General features: G+C 54.8%; 1 protein-coding gene across 1 annotated transcript in view; it reads right to left on the bottom strand.

Annotated features, from left to right (window-relative positions):
* Positions 1-244: 244 nt before the first annotated feature.
* The window catches only part of LOC147110271 (epithelial sodium channel subunit beta-like), a 38,923-nt gene continuing 15,984 nt past the window's right edge, over positions 245-23,183 (bottom strand). The window contains exons 4-13 of the mRNA XM_086000067.1: positions 20,274-20,464; positions 17,746-17,849; positions 16,824-16,987; positions 15,676-15,774; positions 11,851-11,968; positions 10,135-10,213; positions 7,319-7,376; positions 3,808-3,869; positions 2,653-2,728; positions 245-1,046 (exon numbers count right to left, since the gene is read on the bottom strand). Of these exons, the coding sequence (XP_085856193.1) occupies positions 681-1,046; positions 2,653-2,728; positions 3,808-3,869; positions 7,319-7,376; positions 10,135-10,213; positions 11,851-11,968; positions 15,676-15,774; positions 16,824-16,987; positions 17,746-17,849; positions 20,274-20,464 (1,317 nt within the window). The 3' untranslated portion in view covers positions 245-680. The remainder of the gene's footprint in view (positions 1,047-2,652; positions 2,729-3,807; positions 3,870-7,318; positions 7,377-10,134; positions 10,214-11,850; positions 11,969-15,675; positions 15,775-16,823; positions 16,988-17,745; positions 17,850-20,273; positions 20,465-23,183) is intronic.

Raw genomic sequence — 23,183 nt, 5'->3', positions numbered from 1 at the left:
CTGCACTGTCGGAGGGGCAGTACTGAGGGAGCGCTGCACTGTCGGAGGGGCAGTACTGAGGGAGCGCTGCACTGTCGGAGGGGCAGTACTGAGGGAGCGCTGCACTGTCGGAGGGGCAGTACTGAGGGAGCGCTGCACTGTCGGAGGGGCAGTACTGAGGGAGCGCTGCACTGTCGGAGGGGCAGTACTGAGGGAGCGCTGCACTGTCGGAGGGGCAGTACTGAGGGAGCGCTGCACTGTCGGAGGGGCAGTACTGAGGGAGCGCTGCACTGTCGGAGGGGCAGTACTGAGGGAGCGCTGCACTGTCGGAGGGGCAGTACTGAGGGAGCGCTGCACTGTCGGAGGGGCAGTACTGAGGGAGTGCTGCACTGTCGGAGGTGCCGTCTTTCGGATAAGACATTAAGCTGAGGCCCCGTCTGCCCTTGATGGCACTATACTAAGTAGAGCAGGGGAGTTTGTCCTGGGGCCAATATTTATCCCTCAACCAACATCACTAAAACAGATTATCTGGTTATTTATCTCAGTGCTGTTTGTGGGAGCTTGCTATGCGCAAACTGGCTGCTGTGTTTCCTAAATTACAGCAGTGACTACACTTCAGTAAGGTCGTAAATGTTTTTTCTCAAGCCCGTTGGGAAGTCCACCACCAACGTCTGCAGAACGTGGCTCAAAACATCCCTCTCTTAACTCTCGTCACAATCCCAAGTCTTGGCGCCCTGGTTGATCGGGTGGATCTGGAGCGAGTCGTACTGAGGAGGGGGCGTCCCCGGGATCGCCAGGGCACACGGCCTTTCTATACGGGCTTCAGTGTGGTCTGGTTGGAACGCGGCATTTGTGTGGTCTTCGGTCGACTGGGCCACGGTTGGCGGAGGGTCGGAGTAGTGCACCCGAGCTCGACGGGACCTGCGCTCCGCGGACCACTTCACCACCTTGATGACGGTGATCCACAGGCAGTCGATGATGATCTCGGTCAGCTCGATGATGCACAGGATGGAGCCACCCATCCAGAACCCAAACTGGCCGCCCAGTTTGGAGGGAAGCCAATCAATCTGGAAAAGAGTCAGAGAACCATCAGGAAAAGCTTTCTCTTACAGTATAAATGTATACAGGGAACGTGAAGAGGCTATTTGGACCATCAAGCCATACCCCATGTACAGTCTCCTCTACCTACTCATTGAATCTCCTCCCACACCCCATGTACAATCTCCCCTATCACAGACTCTACCCACCCATTGAATCTCCTCCCACACCCCATGTACAATCTCCCCTATCACAGACTCTACCCACCCATTGAATCTCCTCCCACACCTGGGTAAAAGGAAACAATTCACTCTCATCTGGTACTGTGCACCCAGTGTGTGTCCCGGTGTCTGGTACTGTGCCCGTGTGTGTGTCCCGGTGTCTGGTACTGTGCCCGTGTGTGTGTCCCGGTGTCTGGTACTGTGCCCATGTGTGTGTCCCGGTGTCTGGTACTGTACGTGTTGTGTGTCCCGGTGTCTGGTACTGTACGTGTGTGTCCCGGTATCTGGTACTGTGCCCGTGTGTGTGTCCCGGTGTCTGGTACTGTATGTGTTGTGTGTCCCGGTGTCTGGTACTGTATGTTGTGTGTCCCGGTGTCTGGTACTGTATGTGTTGTGTGTCCCGGTGTCTGGTACTGTGCCCGTGTGTGTGTCCCGGTGTCTGGTACTGTACGTGTTGTGTGTCCCGGTGTCTGGTACTGTACGTGTTGTGTGTCCCGGTGTCTGGTACTGTATGCGTTGTGTGTCCCGGTGTCTGGTACTGTATGTGTTGTGTGTCCCGGTGTCTGGTACTGTGCCCGTGTGTGTGTCCCGGTGTCTGGTACTGTACGTGTTGTGTGTCCCGGTGTCTGGTACTGTATGCGTTGTGTGTCCCGGTGTCTGGTACTGTACGTGTTGTGTGTCCCGGTGTCTGGTACTGTACGTGTTGTGTGTCCCGGTGTCTGGTACTGTATGTGTTGTGTGTCCCGGTGTCTGGTACTGTATGTGTTGTGTGTCCCGGTGTCTGGTACTGTACGTGTTGTGTGTCCCGGTGTCTGGTACTGTACGTGTTGTGTGTCCCGGTGTCTGGTACTGTACGTGTGTGTCCCGGTGTCTGGTACTGTATGTTGTGTGTCCCGGTGTCTGGTACTGTACGTGTTGTGTGTCCCGGTGTCTGGTACTGTGCCCGTGTGTGTGTGCCGGTGTCTGGTACTGTATGTGTTGTGTGTCCCGGTGTCTGGTACTGTACGTGTGTGTCCCGGTGTCTGGTACTGTGCCCGTGTGTGTGTCCCGGTGTCTGGTACTGTACGTGTTGTGTGTGCCGGTGTCTGGTACTGTACGTGTGTGTGTCCCGGTGTCTGGTACTGTATGTGTTGTGTGTCCCGGTGTCTGGTACTGTACGTGTTGTGTGTCCCGGTGTCTGGTACTGTACGTGTGTGTGCCGGTGTCTGGTACTGTACGTGTGTGTGCCGGTGTCTGGTACTGTATGTGTTGTGTGTCCCGGTGTCTGGTACTGTATGTTGTGTGTCCCGGTGTCTGGTACTGTACGTGTTGTGTGTGCCTCCTGCACACCTACACTGTGAAGGATGTGTGGAGCCCACCGATACTGGGGAAGGAATGAGGATTGCAGAGGGTGATGTACACTGTAGGAACTTACTGTCAGGGCAGGGTCCTCCTGTATTGTCCTGTAATTAATCTCTTGGAAGTAGAGGTTTAATTTCAGGATGCTTTTCCTGTAAAACAGTTAAAGTCATGATTAAATGCTGTTTCAGACAGTTTTATTCTCAGATATTCTGCCCACTTACATGTTGAAGCAGTGTCTGTTATCTATCTCCTCAACGCTCCAGTACATTATTTCCCATTTTCCCCGAGGTCAAATTTTAAGGTTCTGCCCCCTTTGTGCTGGACTTCCCCCACCAGAGGAAATAGCTTCTCTCGAATTTTTTAATCATTTTAAACACCCCAATTAAGTCAACCATGGCAGTCAAATGTTTTGATATCGCACCTGCGAAGCACCTTGGGACGTTTTTCTACATTAAAGGCACTATATAAATGCAAGTTGTTGTAAACCCTAATCTTTGGGGTTCAGCTGTATATTGGAGCGTGCATTCCCCACTGTGTCTGCTCCTCGCCGCTCCCGGGCAGGTCACCAGTACAGGATAGCAAGTGTCCTCTCCAGAATGCTCCTAATATATAATAGCTGCTCACGATGCGGTGGTCTCTACATTGGGGAGACCAAACGCAGATTGGGCGACCGCTTTGCGGAACACCTCCGTTCAGTCCGTAAGGGTGACCCTGAGCTTCCGGTCGCCTGTCACTTTAATTCACCGCTTCACTCCCGCTCTGATCTCTCTGTCCTCGGCCTATTGCATTGTTCCAATGAAGCTCAACGTAAGCTCGAGGAACGGCACCTCATCTTTCGATTGGGCACTTTGCAGTCTGCCGGACTCAACATTGAGTTCAACAATTTCAGATAATTATCCCTGCCCCCATTTTTCATGCAGTATGATTTTTGCCACTCCCATTTGCAACTTTTTATCTTTCCTGCCTAAAGCACAGGATGTTCTTTCAATTCCTTCCTCCCCTCCGAACCCCCCCCCCCGCCCCCGTCTCTGCACCTGTTTAATATCTGTTACATCTCCAGCTTTTTCCAGTTCTGAAGAAGGGTCCCAGATCTGAAACGTTAACTCTGTTTCTCTCTCCACGGATGCTGCCTGGCCTGCTGAGTGTTTCCAGCATTTTCTGTTGCTCCAAATATATTTCAGGTTGTGGGAGCCTGCACCCAGATATTGGGCTAACTCCGGCAACTCACCTGTTCACGGTCACAGTGGTTGAGTAATCCCTCTCGTAGGACAAGACGTGGTAAATCCAGTCCTGCAATTCAGATCAAGAAACACATTGAGAGACTTTTCTTGAAAGGTTTTTGGAGCAAATGCTCCGATGGGGCACCAGGTTTATCTGGCGGCTCGCTGAGTCTCAAAGACCAGCACCCCCGCTCCCCCCACCCCAGTTTCCGTCCCTGGGCTGTGCTGAGATTGCTGAGGACAGAATAAGTTCTATACCTGGCGATAACCTTGAGTCAGGGAAAGGAGAAATCAGCCAAGCTTGTCGCCCTGGGTCATTAGTACATTAAGGAGAGCTTGCTGTGCACAAATTGGCTGCAGCACTTCCCACATTACACCAGTGACCGCACTTTAAATGTACTTTATTGACTGTAAAGCGCTTTGGGACGTCCGGAGGTACGCGAAAGCTGCTCATATAAATGCAGGTTCGTTCTTGTTTAGCCAGTGCCTCTGTTTGGACAGTGTGTGCGTGCTCACTCTCAGACCACCTGACCAGGGAATGAACGACAGATGCAGCAAGTGGGCCTGGCTGGGCCGAGGTGTAACTGGCAGGTCCCGGACACTGAATTCACAATCAGTGCAACGCAGGGAGGCAACCTGCACTCGGACTGTCTGTTTAAAAAGAAATAAATGTCAGTGGAGTGCTCCAGGAGTGGCTCATTCACACAGCCTCGGGCTGTGGATTATCTCTTTAGAGCCATAGAAATTTTAGCACTGAAGGAGGCCATTTAGCCCATCGTGTCTGAGCTGGACCTTTGTTGTATCAGTCCAACACTAATCCCACTGCCCCGCTCTCTCCCCATAGCCCTGTATCAATCCCAAACTAATCCCACTGCCCCGCTCTCTCCCCATAGCCCTGTATCAACCCCTAAACTAATCCCACTGCCCCGCTCTCTCCCCATAGCCCTGTATCAATCCAACACTAATCCCACTGCCCCACTCTCTCCCCATAGCCCTGTATTAATCCCAAACTAATCCCACTGCCCTGCTCTCTCCCCATCACCCTGTATCAATCCCAAACTAATCCCACTGCCCTGCTCTCTCCCCATAGCCCTGTATCAATCCCAAACTAATCCCACTGCCCCACTCTCTCCCCAGAGCCCTGTATCAATCCCCAAACTAATCCCACTGCCCCACTCTCTCCCCAGAGCCCTGTATCAATCCCCAAACTAATCCCACTGCCCCACTCTCTCCCCAGAGCCCTGAAGTAATCCCACTGTCCTGCTCTCCCCATAGCCCTGTATCAATCCCAAACTAATCCCACTGCCCCGCTCTCTCCACATAGCCCTGTATCAATCCAACACTAATCCCACTGCCCCGCTCTCTCCCCAGAGCCCTGTATCAATCCCCAAACTAATCCCACTGCCCCACTCTCTCCCCAGAGCCCTGTATCAATCCCCAAACTAATCCCACTGCCCCACTCTCTCCCCAGAGCCCTGTATCAATCCCCAAACTAATCCCACTGCCCCACTCTCTCCCCAGAGCCCTGAAGTAATCCCACTGTCCTGCTCTCCCCATAGCCCTGTATCAATCCCAAACTAATCCCACTGCCCCGCTCTCTCCCCATAGCCCTGTATCAATCGGCAAACTAATCCCACTGCCCCGCTCTCTCCCCATTGCCCTGTATCAATCCCCAAACTAATCCCACTGCCCCGCTCTCTCCCCAGAGCCCTGAAGTAATCCCACTGTCCTGCTCTCCCCATAGCCCTGTATCAATCCCAAACTAATCCCACTGCCCCACTCTCTCCCCATAGCCCTGTATCAATCCCAAACTAATCCCACTGCCCCGCTCTCTCCCCATAGCCCTGTATCAATCGGCAAACTAATCCCACTGCCCCGCTCTCTCCCCATTGCCCTGTATCAATCCCAAACTAATCCCACTGCCCCGCTCTCTTCCCATAGCCCTGTATCAATCCCCAAACTAGTCCCACTGCCCCGCTCTCTCCCCATAGCCCTGTATCAATCCCAAACTAATCCCACTGCCCCGCTCTCTCCCCATAGCCCTGTATCAATCCAACACTAATCCCACTGACCCGCTCTCTCCCCATAGCCCTGTATCAATCCAACACTAATCCCACTGCCCCGCTCTCTCCCCATAGCCCTGTATCAATCCCAAACTAATCCCACTGCCCCGCTCTCTCCCCATAGCCCTGTATCAATCCAACACTAATCCCACTGACCCGCTCTCTCCCCATAGCCCTGTATCAATCCAATACTAATCCCACTGCCCCGCTCTCTCCCCATAGCCCTGTATCAATCCCAAACTAATCCCACTGACCCGCTCTCTCCCCATAGCCCTGTATCAGTCCCAAACTAATCCCACTCTCTCCCCAGAGCCCTGTATCAATCCCCAAACTAATCCCATTGCCCCGCTCTCTCCCCAGAGCCCTGTATCAATCCCCAAACTAATCCCACTGCCCCACTCTCTCCCCAGAGCCCTGTATCAATCGCCAAACTAATCCCACTGCCCCGCTCTCTCCCCATTGCCCTGTATCAATCCCAAACTAGTCCCACTGCCCCGCTCTCTCCCCATAGCTCTGTATCAATCCCCAAACTAATCCCATTGCCCCACTCTCTCCCCATAGCCCTGTATCAATCCCAAACTAATCCCACTGCCCCGCTCTCTCCCCATAGTTCTGTATCAATCCCCAAACTAATCCCATTGCCCCGCTCTCTCCCCATAGCCCTGTATCAATCCCAAACTAATCCCACTGCCTCGCTCTCTCCCCATAGCCCTGTATCGATCCCCAAACTAATCCCACTGCCCCACTCTCTCCCCATAGCTCTGTATCGATCCCCAAACTAATCCCATTGCCCCACTCTCTCCCCATAGCCCTGTATCAATCCCAAACTAGTCCCACTGCCCCGTTCTCTTTCCATAGCGCTGTATCTTCCTCTGCTTCCAATGTTCCCTTAAAAGATCCAATAGTCTCGCGACTTCAACCACTCCCTGTGGCGAAGCATTTGAAGCTCCAATAACTCAGAGTAAAGAAATGTCTCCTAACCTCTCCCTCACTCTCCGTGATAATTGTAAATTTAATTTAGAATCCCTTTCCTAGTTTGCGCGAAGTTGCTGGGATGCAACAAGCTCTTGACCCCGCTCAGTGACCCCCCTCCCCCGAGACGTGCAGCTGTGTCGCGGTCCCTGTACCGTCCCCTCCCTGGGTGGCCGTGTGTGACCTGAGTGTTGGCAGCACTGGTGAGGCTGGCCTGGTCCCCACCACTGCTCCACCTCCCAGCAACAGCCGGGAGCAGGAACCCCGGCTGATCTCTTTTCCCCCCCCCCCCCTCAGACCAGGGGCACTGACAATAACCATCCTCATGATATCAGTGCAAGCTGGGGGTTGGGGGCGGGGAATGAACCCTGGGATCCTCCTGGTCCGAATAACTCAGTACCACACAAGGCGGCGCAGTTACTGACTGAGCCACTGGGGGCGGCGATGAGATATTCTTCAAGATGCGCTGGGAGCTCCGGCCTACCTCAGAGGATTCGGATGGCCAATCTGCCATAGAGATGGTCAGTCTGTACTGGGTCTCACTGTAGGGAAAGAAGATGCTTGAGTGAGTTACGCCAAACACATCTCGGGCTGTCTTTATCCCTCAGCCATTCTTAGTCAATTCGTCTTAGTATCTCTTATTCTTTCTTACTACTCCCCATTGTCTGTCTCTCTTTCTCTCCCATCCTCTCTCAATCTCTCCTCCCTGCTCTCATTTTCCCTGTCTCTCATTCATCCTTTCCCACTCGCTCTTCAGCTCTCTCATTCACTCTTCATTCCTCCTCTCGCTTCCATTTCTGCTCATGAAACCTTCATAATATCCCCAAAATACAATGACTTCACAATTCTTCTCCTGATTTACAAGCCCCTCCATTGCCTCGCCTCCCCATGGCCTCGCCCCCCCATGTCCTCGCCCCCATAGCCTCGCCCCTCCATGGCCTCGCCCCCCATGTCCTCGCCCCCTCCATGGCCTCGCCCTCCCTGCCCCTGTAACCTCCATCCGCCCTATATCCCAGCATGCACTCTCTACGCTTATGACACTGGCCTCTGTTTCTCATCTCGAGGGGCACTGAGGTTAGTTGTCGTACCTGTGCTGCCGCCCTGGCTAAGACCGGCTATCGCTGCACAGACTATGGATGGAAGCTGGGATCTTGCTGCTGTGTGTGACTCAGTACCAGTCGTGTATTCACCACTCTGAGCTCTGGGGAGACCCCAACAGGTGCTATTTTTAATGGTCGCAATGGGGCAATTAAAGATTACTCAACGAGCTTGTGCAATAAGTCTTGGCGTATTGGGCCCAAAGACCCTTGAGCCTGTTGTGCGGGAGTTTAGGGAGAAGTGGGAATCCCAATACATAAGAACATAAGAAATAGGAGCAGGAGTAGGCCTTTCGGCCCTTCGAGCCTGCTCCGTATTCAATGAGATCATGGCTGATCTTCTGCCTCAACTCCATTCACCGGCCCTATCGCCATATCCCTTGATGCCCTTACTAGTCAGAAATCTATCGACTTCTGTTTTGAATCTACCCAATGACTGAGCCTCCACAGCCCCCTGGGGTAGAGAATTCCAAAGATTCACCACCCTCTGTGTGAAGAAATTTCTTCTCATCTCAGTCCTGAATGGCCTACCCTTTATCCTGAGGATGTGGCCCCTGGTTCTAGACTCCCCAGCTAAGGGAAACATTCTCCCACCATCCATCCTATCAAGCCCGGTAATAATTTTGTATGCTTCAATGAGATCCCTTCTCATTCTTCTGAATTCAGGAGAATACAGGCCTAGTTTACGCAATCTCTTGTCATACGACAGTCCTGCCATCCCAGGAATCAACCTCGTGAACCTTTGCTGCACTCCCTCTATGGCAAGTATATCCTTCCTTAGGTAAGGAGACCAAAATTGTACACAGTACTCCAGGTGTGGTCTCACCAAGGCCCTATATAATTGGAGTAAGACTTCTTTACTCCTGTACTCAAATCCTCTTGTAATGAAGGCCAGCATACCATTTGCCTTCCTAATGGCTTGCTGCACCTGCACATTCACTTTCAGTGACTCATGTACAAGGACACCCAGGTCCCTTTGAGCATCTGCATTCCCCAATCTTTCACCACTTAGGAAATACACTGCCTTTCTGTTTTTTCTACAAAAGTGAATAACTTCACATTTATCCACATTATATTCCATCTGCCATGTTCTCGCCCACTCTCTGAGCCTGTCGAGATCCCCTTGAAGCCTCTTCACATCCTCTTTGCAACTGACACTGCCACCTAGCTTTGTATCATCAGCAAATTTGGAAATATTACATTTAGTTCCCTCATCCAAATCATTGATATAGATTGTGACTAGCTGGGGCCCAAGCACCGATCCTTGCGGTACCCCACTAGTCACAGCCTGCCATCCTGAAAAAGACCCGTTTATCCCTACTCTTTGTTTCCTGTCTGTTAACTAATTCTCAATCCATGCTAGTATATTACCCCCAATTCCATGTGCCCTAATTTTGTTCACCAACCTCTTGTGTGGGACCTTATCGAAGGCCTTCTGAAAATCCAAATACACCACATCTACTGCCCCTTTGTCTACTCCACTAGTTACATCCTCAAAGAACTCCAATAGGTTTGTCAAACAGGACTTCCCTTCCATAAATCCATGTTGACTCTGCCCAATCTTACTATTAGTTTCGAAGTGCCCAGTTATTGCATCCTTTATAATAGATTCCAGCATTTTCCCAACTACTGATGTGAGGCTAACAGGTCTGTAGATCCCCGTTTTCTCTCTCCCTCCTTTCTTAAATAGCGGGGTTACATTTGCTATCCTCCAATCTGCAGGAACCGTCCCACCTGATCTACCCCCCACCCCGAGTATTGGGGCTCGTCAGCTTTACATATTTGGGGGGGAGGCACGTGGATGCGCCCGCTGTGGGGGGTGCGGGGAAAGATGGGGGCCCGAGGACATGGGGTTCGGCACTGGTGCCCCCCCCCCCCAAAGTTTCAAGCTCTTTGGCTGATTGGTTCCCTTTTTAACGGGGCTGATCTGAAAAATTGGTCGGCACCAGTTGTGGGGTCTTGCCGTCCCTGACCAAGTCTCGGGGGGGGGGGGTCGGCGGGTGGCGTTTTGGGGGGGGGGGGCACTGCTTCGCTCAGAGAGTGACCCAACCTTGAATGGAATCCAGGAGTGGAGGCAAAAATCTCTCGAGTCATTCAGGAGGCTGTGCACCGGGGTGGAGGAGGGGCATAGGCTTCTACGGAAAGATGGCCCGAATGGCCGCCCTGGACTGTGTGTGTGGGAGTTGAACAGGGCAGTACTCACTTGCAGGGCTGCTTGCAGTTCTCCAGACAGTCTGAATCCTCTGCTTCTATCTGCTCCTTCAGAAGGTAATAACAGTAACCTAGTGGATATGGAACAGTAGAGTTTAGAATTCACAAAATCACAGCACAGGAGATGGTCATTCAGCCCGATCTCTGCAACTGGTGCTCGCTCCACTAATCCCAGTCACCTGACTTATTCCCATAATCGTTTATATTTTCCTTCTTTGAGTGTTGTTGTTATCTAATTCCCCCATCTGGGAATGAATGCCATAATCCAATAACTCCCTGAAAAATATCCTCCTCCCTTCCCACTTTATACGGCCACTTCTAAGCCTGAGTTTTTCCCTCTTTTATTGGTCATTGATCAGTGAAAATAATCTTTCAGTATTTCAAATATTCACAACAACCCTTATCTACACCAGCCAGGTGTAAGACACTCTCTATATGCAGAGACGGGACCCTGCCAGTTTAAGACACCCTCTATATGCAGAGACGGGACCCTGCCAGCTTAAGACACCCTCTATATGCAGAGACGGGACCCTGCCAGCTTAAGACACCCTCTATATGCAGAGACGGGACCCTGCCAGCTTAAGACACTCTCTATATGCAGAGACGGGACCCTGCCAGTTTAAGACACCCCCTATATGCAGAGACGGGACCCTGCCAGTTTAAGACACCCTCTATATGCAGAGACGGGACCCTGCCAGTTTAAGACACCCTCTATATGCAGAGACGGGACCCTGCCAGTTTAAGACACTCTCTATATGCAGAGACGGGACCCTGCCAGTTTAAGACACCCTCTATATGCAGAGACGGGACCCTGCCAGTTTAAGACACCCTCTATATGCAGAGACAGGACCCTGCCAGTTTAAGACACACTCTATATGCAGAGACGGGACCCTGCCAGCTTAAGACACACTCTATATGCAGAGACGGGACCCTGCCAGTTTAAGACACTCTCTATATGCAGAGACGGGACCCTGCCAGTTTAAGACACACTCTATATGCAGAGACGGGACCCTGCCAGCTTAAGACACACTCTATATGCAGAGACGGGACCCTGCCAGTTTAAGACACTCTCTATATGCAGAGACGGGACCCTGCCAGTTTAAGACACACTCTATATGCAGAGACGGGACCCTGCCAGTTTAAGACACCCTCTATATGCAGAGACGGGACCCTGCCAGTTTAAGACACTCTCTATATGCAGAGACGGGACCCTGCCAGTTTAAGACACTCTCTATGCAGAGACGGGACCCTGCCAGTTTAAGACACCCTCTATATGCAGAGACGGGACCCTGCCAGTTTAAGACACTCTCTATATGCAGAGACAGGACCCTGCCAGTTTAAGACACTCTCTATATGCAGAGACGGGACCCTGCCAGTTTAAGACACTCTCTATATGCAGAGACAGGACCCTGCCAGTTTAAGACACTCTCTATATGCAGAGACAGGACCCTGCCAGTTTAAGACACTCTCTATATGCAGAGACGGGACCCTGCCAGTTTAAGACACTCTCTATATGCAGAGACGGGACCCTGCCAGTTTAAGACACTCTCTATGCAGAGACGGGACCCTGCCAGTTTAAGACACCCTCTATATGCAGAGACAGGACCCTGCCAGTTTAAGACACCCTCTATATGCAGAGACGGGACCCTGCCAGTTTAAGACACTATATGCAGAGACGGGACCCTGCCAGTTTAAGACACTGACTTACCCCAGTTTGGGTGGTCCTTGTTGTTGCAGTAACGTGCCCCCTCTGGGAGAGGGTAGTTGTGATAGCCACACCCACAGTACTTCACCATGTGATCCTGGAGACAGGACCGGAGACAGGTCTGAGGATAGAATACAAACAGAACATTAGAGAAACCAACATCATAGAGGCTTCATTCCCAGAGTACACTGGAAGTAAATTTACTACAGTTTACTGACCTCCCAATAAAGGTACACAACTCTATTTCAAATGGCCTCTGTCACTTCCCTCCCTTCCCCTAGCCTACTGGGCCAAACTTCCTCTAAGGTTCCCCCCTGCCCTAGCCCTGAACTCGCATCTTTCTCCAGTTTCTCTCCGATCTCCCCTCTTGCTCTCTCTGCGCTCATCTTGTCTATGAGATCCACCTCCTGCTCCCTCGACCCTATTCCCACCAAACTGCTGACCACCCAACTTCCTTTTCTGGCTCCCATGTTAGCTGATATTGTTAACGGTTCTCTCTCCTCAGGTACTGACCCCCCTCTCCCTCAAATCTGCCGTCATCACCCCTCTCCTATAAAAACCAACCCTTGACCCCTCCATCCTTGCAAACTACCGCCCCATCTCCAACCTCCCTTTCCTCTCCAAAGTCCTTGAACGTGTTGTCACCTCCCAAATCCGTGCCCATCTTTCCCGGAACTCCATGTTTGAATCCCTCCAATCAGGTTTCCGTCCTTGCCACAGTACCGAAATGGCTCTCATCAAAGTCACAAATGACATCCTTTGTGACTGTGACAAAGGTAAACTATCCTTCCTGGTCCTTCTCGATCTGTCTGCAGCCTTTGACACGGTTGACCACTCCATCCTCCAACGCCTCTCCACCGTTGTCCAGCTGGGTGGGACTGCACTCACCTGGTTCTATTCTTATCTATCTAATCGTAGCCAGAGAATCACCTGCAACGGCTTCTCTTCCCGCTCCCGCATCGTTACCTCTGCTGTCCCCTGAGGATCGATCCTTGGCCCCCTCCTATTTCTCATCTACATGCTGCCCCTTGGAGACATCATCCGAAAACACAGCATCAGTTTCCACATGTACGCTGACGACACCCAGCTCTACCTCACCACCACTTCTCTCGACCCCTCCACTAATTTGTCAGACTGCTTGTCCAACATCCAGTACTGGATAGAAACATAGAAGATAGGAGCAGGAGTCGGCCATTCGGCCCTTCGAGCCTGCTCCGCCATTCAACGAGATCATGGCTGATCATCCAAACCCTAGCACCCGGTCCCTACACCGACAGCCATCCCACCCAAGCCCTATCCCCGTAACCCCACGTATTTAATCCCCCCTAACACTAAGGGCCAATTTTTTTTTATCATGGCCAATCAACCTAACCCGCACATCTTTGGACCGTGGGAGGAAACCGGAGCACCCGGAGGAAACCCACGCAAACACGGGGAGAATGTGCAAACTCCACACAGACAGTCACCCGAGGCCGGATTTGAACCCGGGTCCCTGGCGCTGTGAGGCAACAGTGCTAACCACTATGCCACCGTGCCGCCCTGAGTAGAAATTTCCTCCAATTAAATATTGGGAAGACCGAAGCCATTGTTTTCAGTCCCCGCCACAAACTCCGTTCCCGAGCCACTGACTCCATCCCTCTCCCTAACATCTGTCTGAGGCTGAACCAGACTGTTCGCAACCTTGGTGTCATATTTGACCCTGAAATGAGTTTCTGAACACATATCCACAGCATAACTAAGACCGCCTATTTCCACCTCCATAACATCGCCCGTCTCCGCCCTTGCCTCAGCTCATCCGCTGCTGAAACCCTCATCCATGCCTTTGTTACCTCTAGACTTGACTATTCCAACGCACTCCTGGCTGGCCTCCCACATTCTACCCGACGTAAACTTGAGGTCATCCAAAACTCAGCTGCCCGTGTCCTAACTCGCACCAAGTCCCGTTCACCCATCACCCCTGTGCTCGCTGACCTACATTGGCTCCCTGTTAAGTAACGCCTCGATTTCAAAATTCTCATCCTTGTTTTCAAATCCCTCCATGGCCTCAACCCTCCCTATCTCTGTAACCTCCTCCAGCCCCACAACCCCCCCCCGAGATATCTGCGCTCCTCTAATTCTGCCCTCTTGAGCATCCCTGATTATAATCGCCCCACCATTGGTGACCGTGCCTTCAGTTGCCTGGGTCCTAAACTCCGGAATTCCCTCCCTAAACCGCTCCGCCTCACTACCTCTCTTTCCTCCTTCAGGACGCTCCTTAAAACCTACCTCTTTGACCAAGCTTTCGGTCACCTGCCCTAATGTATCCTTATGTGGCTCGGTGTCAGATTTTGTCTTATAACACTCCTTGTGAAGTGCCTTTGGATGTTTTACTATGTTGAAGGTGCTACATAAATACAAGTTGTTGTTGTTGTTGGAACAAATCCCTTCCCATTCATTCCCACTGTACAGAATCCCAACGTACCAAACCCCTTCCCAATGAAAGTCAGTGTCTGTGGAACTGTACCCCAGTGAGAGTCAGTGTCTGTGGAACCCGTACCCCAGTGAGAGTCAGTGTCTGTGGAACCCGTACCCCAGTGAGAGTCAGTGTCTGTGGAACCCGTACCCCAGTGAGAGTCAGTGTCTGTGGAACCCATACCCCAGTGAGAGTCAGTGTCTGTGGAACCCGTACCCCAGTGAGAGTCAGTGTCTGTGGAACCCGTACCCCAGTGAGAGTCAGTGTCTGTGGAACCCGTACCCCAGTGAGAGTCAGTGTCTGTGGAACCCGTACCCCAGTGAGAGTCAGTGTCTGTGGAACCCGTACCCCAGTGAGAGTCAGTGTCTGTGGAACCCGTACCCCAGTGAGAGTCAGTGTCTGTGGAACCCGTACCCCAGTGAGAGTCAGTGTCTGTGGAACCCGTACCCCAGTGAGAGTCAGTGTCTGTGGAACCCGTACCCCAGTGAGAGTCAGTGTCTGTGGAACCCGTACCCCAGTGAGAGTCAGTGTCTGTGGAACCCGTACCCCAGTGAGAGTCAGTGTCTGTGGAACCCGTACCCCAGTGAGAGTCAGTGTCTGTGGAACCCGTACCCCAGTGAGAGTCAGTGTCTGTGGAACCCGTACCCCAGTGAGAGTCAGTGTCTGTGGAACCCGTACCCCAGTGAGAGTCAGTGTCTGTGGAACCCGTACCCCAGTGAGAGTCAGTGTCTGTGGAACCCGTACCCCAGTGAGAGTCAGTGTCTGTGGAACTGTACCCCAGTGAGAGTCCGTGTCTGTGGAACCCGTACCCCAGTGAGAGTCAGTGTCTGTGGGACTGTACCCCAGTGAGAGTCAGTGTCTGTGGAACCTGTACCCCAGTGAGTGTCAGTGTCTGTGGAACCTGTACCCCAGTGAGAGTCAGTGTCTGTGGAACCTGTACCCCAGTGAGAGTCAGTGTCTGTGGAACTGTACCCCAGTGAGAGTCAGTGTCTGTGGAACTGTACCCCACTGAGAGTCAGTGTCTGTGGAACCTGTACCCCAGTGAGTGTCAGTGTCTGTGGAACTGTACCCCAGTGAGAGTCAGTGTCTGTGGAACTGTACCCCAGTGAGAGTCAGTGTCTGTGGAACCTGTACCCCACTGAGAGTCAGTGTCTGTGGAACTGTACCCCAGTGAGAGTCTGTGGAACTGTACCCCAGTGAGTCAGTGTCTGTGGAACCTGTACCCCAGTGAGAGTCAGTGTCTGTGGAACTGTATCCCAGAAAGACTTGCCTCTTGAGAACAGTCGCTGGGTTGTGTGTGAGGCGGCACCTTCAGGAGGGGAGAGGAAGAGCTGGAAAATGAGACCGGAATGTGTCTGATTAAAGGGCTGTGGTACCTGCATTGTGTAGGTGGTGTTGTAAAGGGTCTTCACATTCACATCTGATCCATCAAACGTACAGTGACTGTAGGAACCACCCAGACGCACTATTTCATCCTGGCCAGAGACAGAAGACATAAGAACATAAGAAATAAAAGCAGGAGTAGGCCATTCGGCCCCTCGAGCCTGCTCCGCCATTCAGTAAGATCATGGCTGATCATCGACCTCAACTCCACTTTCCCGCCCGATATCCACATCCTTCGATTCCCCTAGAGTCCAAAAATCTATCAATCTCTGCCTTGAATATACTCAATGACTGAGCCTCCACAGCCCTCTGGGGTAAAGAATTCCAAAGATTCACCACCCTCTGAGTGAAGAAATTCCTCCTCATCTCAGTCTTAAATGGCCGACCCCTTATCCTGAGACTGTGCCCCCAAGTAACATATGAACAGTTAAGAAAGACTTGCATTTCTATAGCGCCTTTCACGACCTCTGGATGTCCAAAGCGCTTTACAGCCAATGAAGGACTTTTGAAGTGTAGTCACTGTTGTAGTGTAGGAAACGTGGCAGCCAATGAGTGCACAGCAAGCTTCCACAAACAGCACTGTGATAATGACCAGATAATCTGTTTTAGTGATGTTGGTTGAGGGATAATTATTGGCCCCAGGACACCGTGGAGAACTCTCCCTGCTCATCTTCAAAATAGTGCCATGGGATCTTTTACATCCACCTGAGAGAGCAGACGGGGCCTCAGTTTAACGTCTCATCCGAAAGACGGCACCTCCGACACTGCAGCACTCCCTCAGCACTGCACTGGAGCATCAGCCTGGATTTTTGTGTTCAAGTCTCTGGCAGTGAGGCCTACTCTCACCGAATGCCGGGGAGGATGGGTGAACCCGATGGCTCAAGAGAGTGTGGCACTGAGTCAAACAGGCTAAGGAAGATCCCGGTCTGTGCTGACTTGGCTGTTGTCAGTGGGGCCAGTGCTCCAATTGAGAAGCCAAAATGGAGGGGTGGCGAGCTGTAGAAAGGATCATCTCTCCTTCCCCTCACCTCCGCTGCCTGGTTTGTATTTCGCCCCAGCTCCTAGAGGTCAAAGGGCCGAGCCCCCCACCCACAGGCCCCACCCCCCCAATCTGTCACCCAATGCCGAGCGCTAGTCCTACCACAAAGATGCCAATGGAGGTCTCTGTGCCTGCCCTGGCGTACAGGCCCAGGTCCTGGAGGAACGGGTGGGTGTTCTGCTGGTGCAGCATGAGCCTGGCTCCAGCAGCGATGGAGAGGAAGGGGTTGTAATCCTCCTGAGAGATATCCAGCACCAGCTTCAGCCCTGCATACGAAGATCAACAATCATTTCAGGACAGATCCTCTTGGCTCTGTCACCAGGAAGACTGGAAGAACATTCATCTCCACGCATACACTAACACTGGGTAAAAAAATGCTTTTATTCATTCTCGGCCTCTATTACCCATCCCCAGTGACTGTGAGAAGGTGGTTTGATATGACTGAGTGCCTCGCTCGGCCACTTCAGAGGGGCAGTTAGTCAACCACGTTGGTGTGGGACTGGAGTCACATGTAGGCCCAGACTGGGCAAGGACAGCAAGTTTTTCCTGGGTCTCTCAATTGGACACTGGCACTTGATTTGACACGAGAGAGAGAGCGAGAGAGAAATAGATGTAAAGAGAGAGATGAACAGAGAGATGGAGAGAAAAGGAGGGAGAGACACAGAGAGAGCAAGAGGCGGAGGTGGGGAGAAACAGAGAAAGACGTGGATAGACAGAGCGAGAGAGACAGATAGAGAGGAGAGACACAGAGAGCAAGAGGCAGAGGGGAGAAACCGAGAGAGACGTGGACAGAGAGACGGAGAGAAAGAGAAATGGAGAGAGAGACAGATGGACACACACACACAAAACACAGTGCAAGTGTTTCTGAAGTGGAAGATGAGGATTATTTTAAAGCTATGAAGAGAGACTGGACACTTCGGGCCGTCACTGGTGGATTATGGGACTGTTCCGCTGGTGCAATGAACGTGAAACCTCGGATCGGAGAAAGTGTAATCGCCGGCACAAAAACAAAGGCAGATTGTACCGAACTCTGCGCCGGGATTGGATGTTACCAGTGCCTCTCCGTCTGAGCCCCAGTTGAAGATGTAACAGTTTCCGTAAGTCGGATGCATCAACTGCGTGAAGTTCCTGAAAGACGAGAGAGCAGAAAGAGGCGGTTTTATTCTCGGTTTTCGTCCCCGTCCCCTGCTGACGTTCTTGGCTCTTGCTGTGCTGAATTCCTATTGGACACGCTGCTCCTATTCCCCCATTGGCTCAGTGACCATCCTGGTCTGCATTGTGTTGGCTGGCAGCAGCCGAGAGGGCGGTGGGAGCGCCGAGAGGGTGGTGGGAGCACCGGGAGGGCGGTGGGAGCAGCCGAGAGGGTGGTGGGAGCGGCGAGGGGGTGGTGGGAGCACCGGGAGGGCGGTGGGAGCAGCCGAGAGGGTGGTGGGAGCGGCGAGGGGGTGGTGGGAGCACTGGGAGGGCGGTGGGAGCGGCGCGAGGGCGGTGGGAGCGGCCGAGAGGGCGGTGGGGGCGGCCGAGAGGGCGGTGGGGGCGGCCGAGAGGGCGGTGGGGGCGGCCGAGAGGGCGGTGGGAGCAGCCGAGAGGGCGGTGGGAGCGGCGAGGGGGCGGTGGGAGCACCGGGAGGGCGGTGGGAGCGGCGGGAGGGCGGTGGGGGCGGCCGAGAGGGCGGTGGGAGCGTGGCGAGGGGGCGGTGGGAGCACCGGGAGGGCGGTGGGAGCGGCGGGAGGGCGGTGGGGGCGGCCGAGAGGGCGGTGGGAGCGGCGAGGGGGCGGTGGGAGCACCGGGAGGGCGGTGGGAGCGGCGGGAGGGCGGTGGGGGCGGCCGAGAGGGCGGTGGGAGCGGCGAGGGGGCGGTGGGAGCACCGGGAGGGCGGTGGGAGCGGCGGGAGGGCGGTGGGGGCGGCCGAGAGGGTGGTGGGAGCGTGGCGAGGGGGCGGTGGGAGCGGCGAGGGGGCGGTGGGAGCGGCGAGGGGGCGCCGAGGGGGGTGGGAGCACCGAGGGGGCGGTGTAAGCGTCGAGGGGGGGTGGGAGCGCCGCGAGGGCGATGGGAGCGGCGAGGGGGCGCCAAGGGGGGTGGGAGCACCGAGGGGGTGGTGTAAGCGCCGAGGGGGGGTGGGAGCGCCGAGGGGGGGTGGGAGCGCCGAGGGGGGGTGGGAGCGCTGAGGGGGGGTGGGAGCGCCGCGAGGGCGATGGGAGCGGCGGGGGGGCGGCGGGAGCAGCGAGGGGGGCGGCGGGAGCGCCGAGGGGGCGGTGTAAGCGCCGAGGGGGGGTGGCAGCGCCGCGAGGGTGATGGGAGCGGCGAGAGGGCGGTGGGAGCACCGGGAGGGCGGTGGGAGCGGCGAGGGGGCGGTGTAAGCGCCAAGGGGGGGTGGGAGCGCCGCGAGGGCGATGGGAGCACCGGGAGGGCGGTGGGAGCGGCGAGGGGGCGGCGGGAGCGGCGAGGGGGCGGCGGGAGCGCCGAGGGGGGTGGGAGCACCAAGGGGGCGGTGTAAGCGCCGAGGGGGGGTGGGAGCGCCGCGAGGGCGATGGGAGCGGCGAGGGGGCGGTGGCAGCGGCGAGAGGGCGATGGGAGCGGCGAGGGGGCGGTGGCAGCGGCGAGAGGGCGGTGGGAGCACTGGGAGGGCGGTGGGAGCGGCGCGAGGGCGGTGGGAGCGGCGCGAGGGCGGTGGCAGCGCCGAGATTGGGGTCAATACCCCAGGGGTGGAGAGGCTCTGTCAGGGGTGAGCCCTCTATGCACTCTGCTTGGACAGCAACGAGGGAATCCCATCCCATTGAATCATGGAATTCAGCCCGTGCAGTGCTGGTGCTAGCCCTTGACTGGAACCACCTGTCCACAGTGGTCACTTGTGCGGGGGACTGGATTTCAGGGGGTACCCATGGAGCCGTGCCTAACGGAATGGAACCCCGGAGGACAGGACCTGGGGAGAATATCAAATACCCTTCCTCTAAGACTTGGGCACCTCACGTCTTTATTCTTTTCCTATCATTCTCGGGGTATGGCTGTCGCTGGCAAGGCCGGCATTTATTGCCCGTCCCTAGTTGCCCCTTGAGAAGGTGGTGGTGAGCTGCCTTCTTGAACCGCTGCAGTCCGTGTGGCGAAGGTACTCCCACAGTGCTGTTGGGGAGGGAGTTCCAGGATTTTGACCCAGCGACGATGAAGGATCGGCGATATAGTTCCCAATCAGGATGGTGTGTGACTTGGAGGGGAACTTGGAGGTGGTGGTGTTCCCATGCGCCTGCTGCCCTTGTCCTTCTAGGTGGTAGAGGCTGCAGGTTTGGGAGGTGCTGCTGAAGAAGCCTTGGTGAGTTGCTGCAGTGCATCTTGTAGATGGTGCACACTGCAGCCACGGTGCGCCGGTGGTGGAGGGAGTGAATGTTTAATCTTTATGGAATTGGGAAATTACTGATCCCGTCAGTGAAATGGTGCAAAACCAGTGTTAGGAATATCACGCCCTCAGTGACCCTCCCCCATGTGGCGGTCCAGTGGCTTAAGACCCTTTAAGACATGGTGCTTCCTTCCAGTGGCGGAGGGGGTCCCAGAACTTACTCAAGGTTACAGGGCTGCCCACCGAACAGGCAGGTCAGAATGAAATCCTCGCCCCGCTCGCCCATTGCCAGGCGGTCTGATGGAGGCACGTTTGACAGGATGCTCATGTAGTGCAGGGAGTACCACTCACTCATCACCTCGAGCACTGTGCTGAAGTTCCTGTATATACAGCCCGACCGGTCCTCATTGCACTAGAAGGAAAGCCCAAACACGGAGTCACACTCACTGTGCACACTGCACCCATCGTACCTACACTGTGCCCACTGCACCCGTCGTACCTACACTGTGCCCACTGTACTCATCGTACCTACACTGTGCACACTGTACTCATCGTACCCAAACTGTGCACACTGCACCCATCGTACCTACACTGTGCCCACGGCACCCATCGTACCTACACTGTGCACACTGCACCCGTCGTACCCACACTGTGCCCACTGCACCCGTCGTACCTACACTGTGCACACTGCACCCGTCGTACCTACACTGTGCACACTGCACCCGTCATACCTACACTGTGCCCACTGCACCCGTCGTACCTACACTGTGCACACTGCACCCATCGTACCTACACTGTGCCCACTGCACCCGTCGTACCCACACTGTGCACACTGCACCCATCGTACCTACACTGTGCACACTGCACCCGTCGTACCCACACTGTGCCCACTGCACCCGTCGTACCTACACTGTGCACACTGCACCCGTCGTACCTACACTGTGCCCACTGTACTCGTCGTACCCACACTGTGCACACTGCACCCATCATACCGACACTGTGCACACTGCACCCGTCGTACCTACACTGTGCCCACTGTACTCGTCGTACCCACACTGTGCACACTGCACCCGTCGTACCTACACTGTGCACACTGCACCCGTCGTACCTACACTGTGCACACTGCACCCGTCGTACCTACACTGTGCACACTGCACCCCTCGTACCTACACTGTGCACACTGCACCCGTCGTACCCACACTGTGCCCACTGCACCCGTCGTACCTACACTGTGCACACTGCACCCGTCGTACCTACACTGTGCACACTGCACCCGTCGTACCCACACTGTGCACACTGCACCCGTCGTACCTACACTGTGCACACTGCACCCGTCGTACCTACACTGTGCACACTGCACCCGTCGTACCTACACTGTGCACACTGCACCCATCGTACCCACACTGTGCCCACTGCACCCGTCGTACCTACACTGTGCACACTGCACCCATCGTACCCACACTGTGCACACTGCACCCATCGTACCCACACTGTGCACACTGCACCCATCGTACCCACACTGTGCACACTGCACCCGTCGTACCTACACTGTGCACACTGCACCTGTCGTACCAACACTGTGCACACTGCACCCATCGTACCCACACTGTGCCCACTGCACCCGTCGTACCCACACTGTGCCCACTGCACCCGTCGTACCTACACTGTGCACACTGCACCCATCGTACCTACACTGTGCCCACTGCACCCATCGTACCGACACTGTGCCCACTGCACCCATCATACCTACACTGTGCACACTGCACCCGTCATACCTACACTGTGCACACTGCACCCATCGTACCCACACTGTGCACACTGCACCCATCGTACCTACACTGTGCATACTGCACTCATCGTACCTACACTGTGCACACTGCACCCATCGTACCCACACTGTGCACACTGCACCCATCGTACCTACACTGTGCATACTGCACTCATCGTACCTACACTGTGCCCACTGCACCCGTCGTACCTACACTGTGCACACTGCACCCGTCGTACCTACACTGTGCCCACTGCACCCATCGTACCTACACTGTGCACACTGCACCCGTCGTACCCACACTGTGCCCACTGCACCTGTCGTACCTACACTGTGCACACTGCACCCGTCGTACCCACACTGTGCACACTGCACCCGTCGTACCCACACTGTGCACACTGCACCCGTCGTACCTACACTGTGCCCACTGCACCCGTCGTACCTACACTGTGCCCACTGCACCCGTCGTACCTACACTGTGCCCACTGCACCCGTCGTACCTACACTGTGCCCACTGCACCCGTCGTACCCACACTGTGCCCACTGCACCCGTCGTACCCACACTGTGCACACTGCACCCGTCGTACCTACACTGTGCCCACTGCACCCGTCGTACCTACACTGTGCCCACTGCACCCGTCGTACCTACACTGTGCCCACTGCACCCGTCGTACCTACACTGTGCCCACTGCACCCATCGTACCTACACTGTGCCCACTGCACCCGTCGTACCTACACTGTGCACACTGCACCCGTCGTACCTACACTGTGCCCACTGCACCCGTCGTACCTACACTGTGCACACTGCACCCGTCGTACCGACACTGTGCACACTGCACCCGTCGTACCTACACTGTGCACACTGCACCCGTCGTACCTACACTGTGCACACTGCACCCGTCGTACCTACACTGTGCCCACTGCACCCGTCGTACCTACACTGTGCACACTGCACCCGTCGTACCTACACTGTGCACACTGCACCCGTCGTACCTACACTGTGCCCACTGCACCCGTCGTACCTACACTGTGCCCACTGTACTCATCGTACCTACACTGTGCACACTGTACTCATCGTACCCAAACTGTGCACACTGCACCCATCGTACCTACACTGTGCCCACGGCACCCATCGTACCTACACTGTGCACACTGCACCCGTCGTACCCACACTGTGCCCACTGCACCCGTCGTACCTACACTGTGCACACTGCACCCGTCGTACCTACACTGTGCACACTGCACCCGTCATACCTACACTGTGCCCACTGCACCCGTCGTACCTACACTGTGCACACTGCACCCATCGTACCTACACTGTGCCCACTGCACCCGTCGTACCCACACTGTGCACACTGCACCC

Source organism: Somniosus microcephalus, chromosome 11 (assembly GCF_052327205.1).
Source record: "Somniosus microcephalus isolate GS21.2 chromosome 11, FLI_Smic_1.0, whole genome shotgun sequence".
In the NCBI taxonomy this organism is placed as follows: Eukaryota; Metazoa; Chordata; class Chondrichthyes; order Squaliformes; family Somniosidae; genus Somniosus; species Somniosus microcephalus.
The sequence above is the reverse complement of the archived record's forward strand: the minus strand, read 5'-3'. Positions and strand labels throughout refer to the sequence as shown.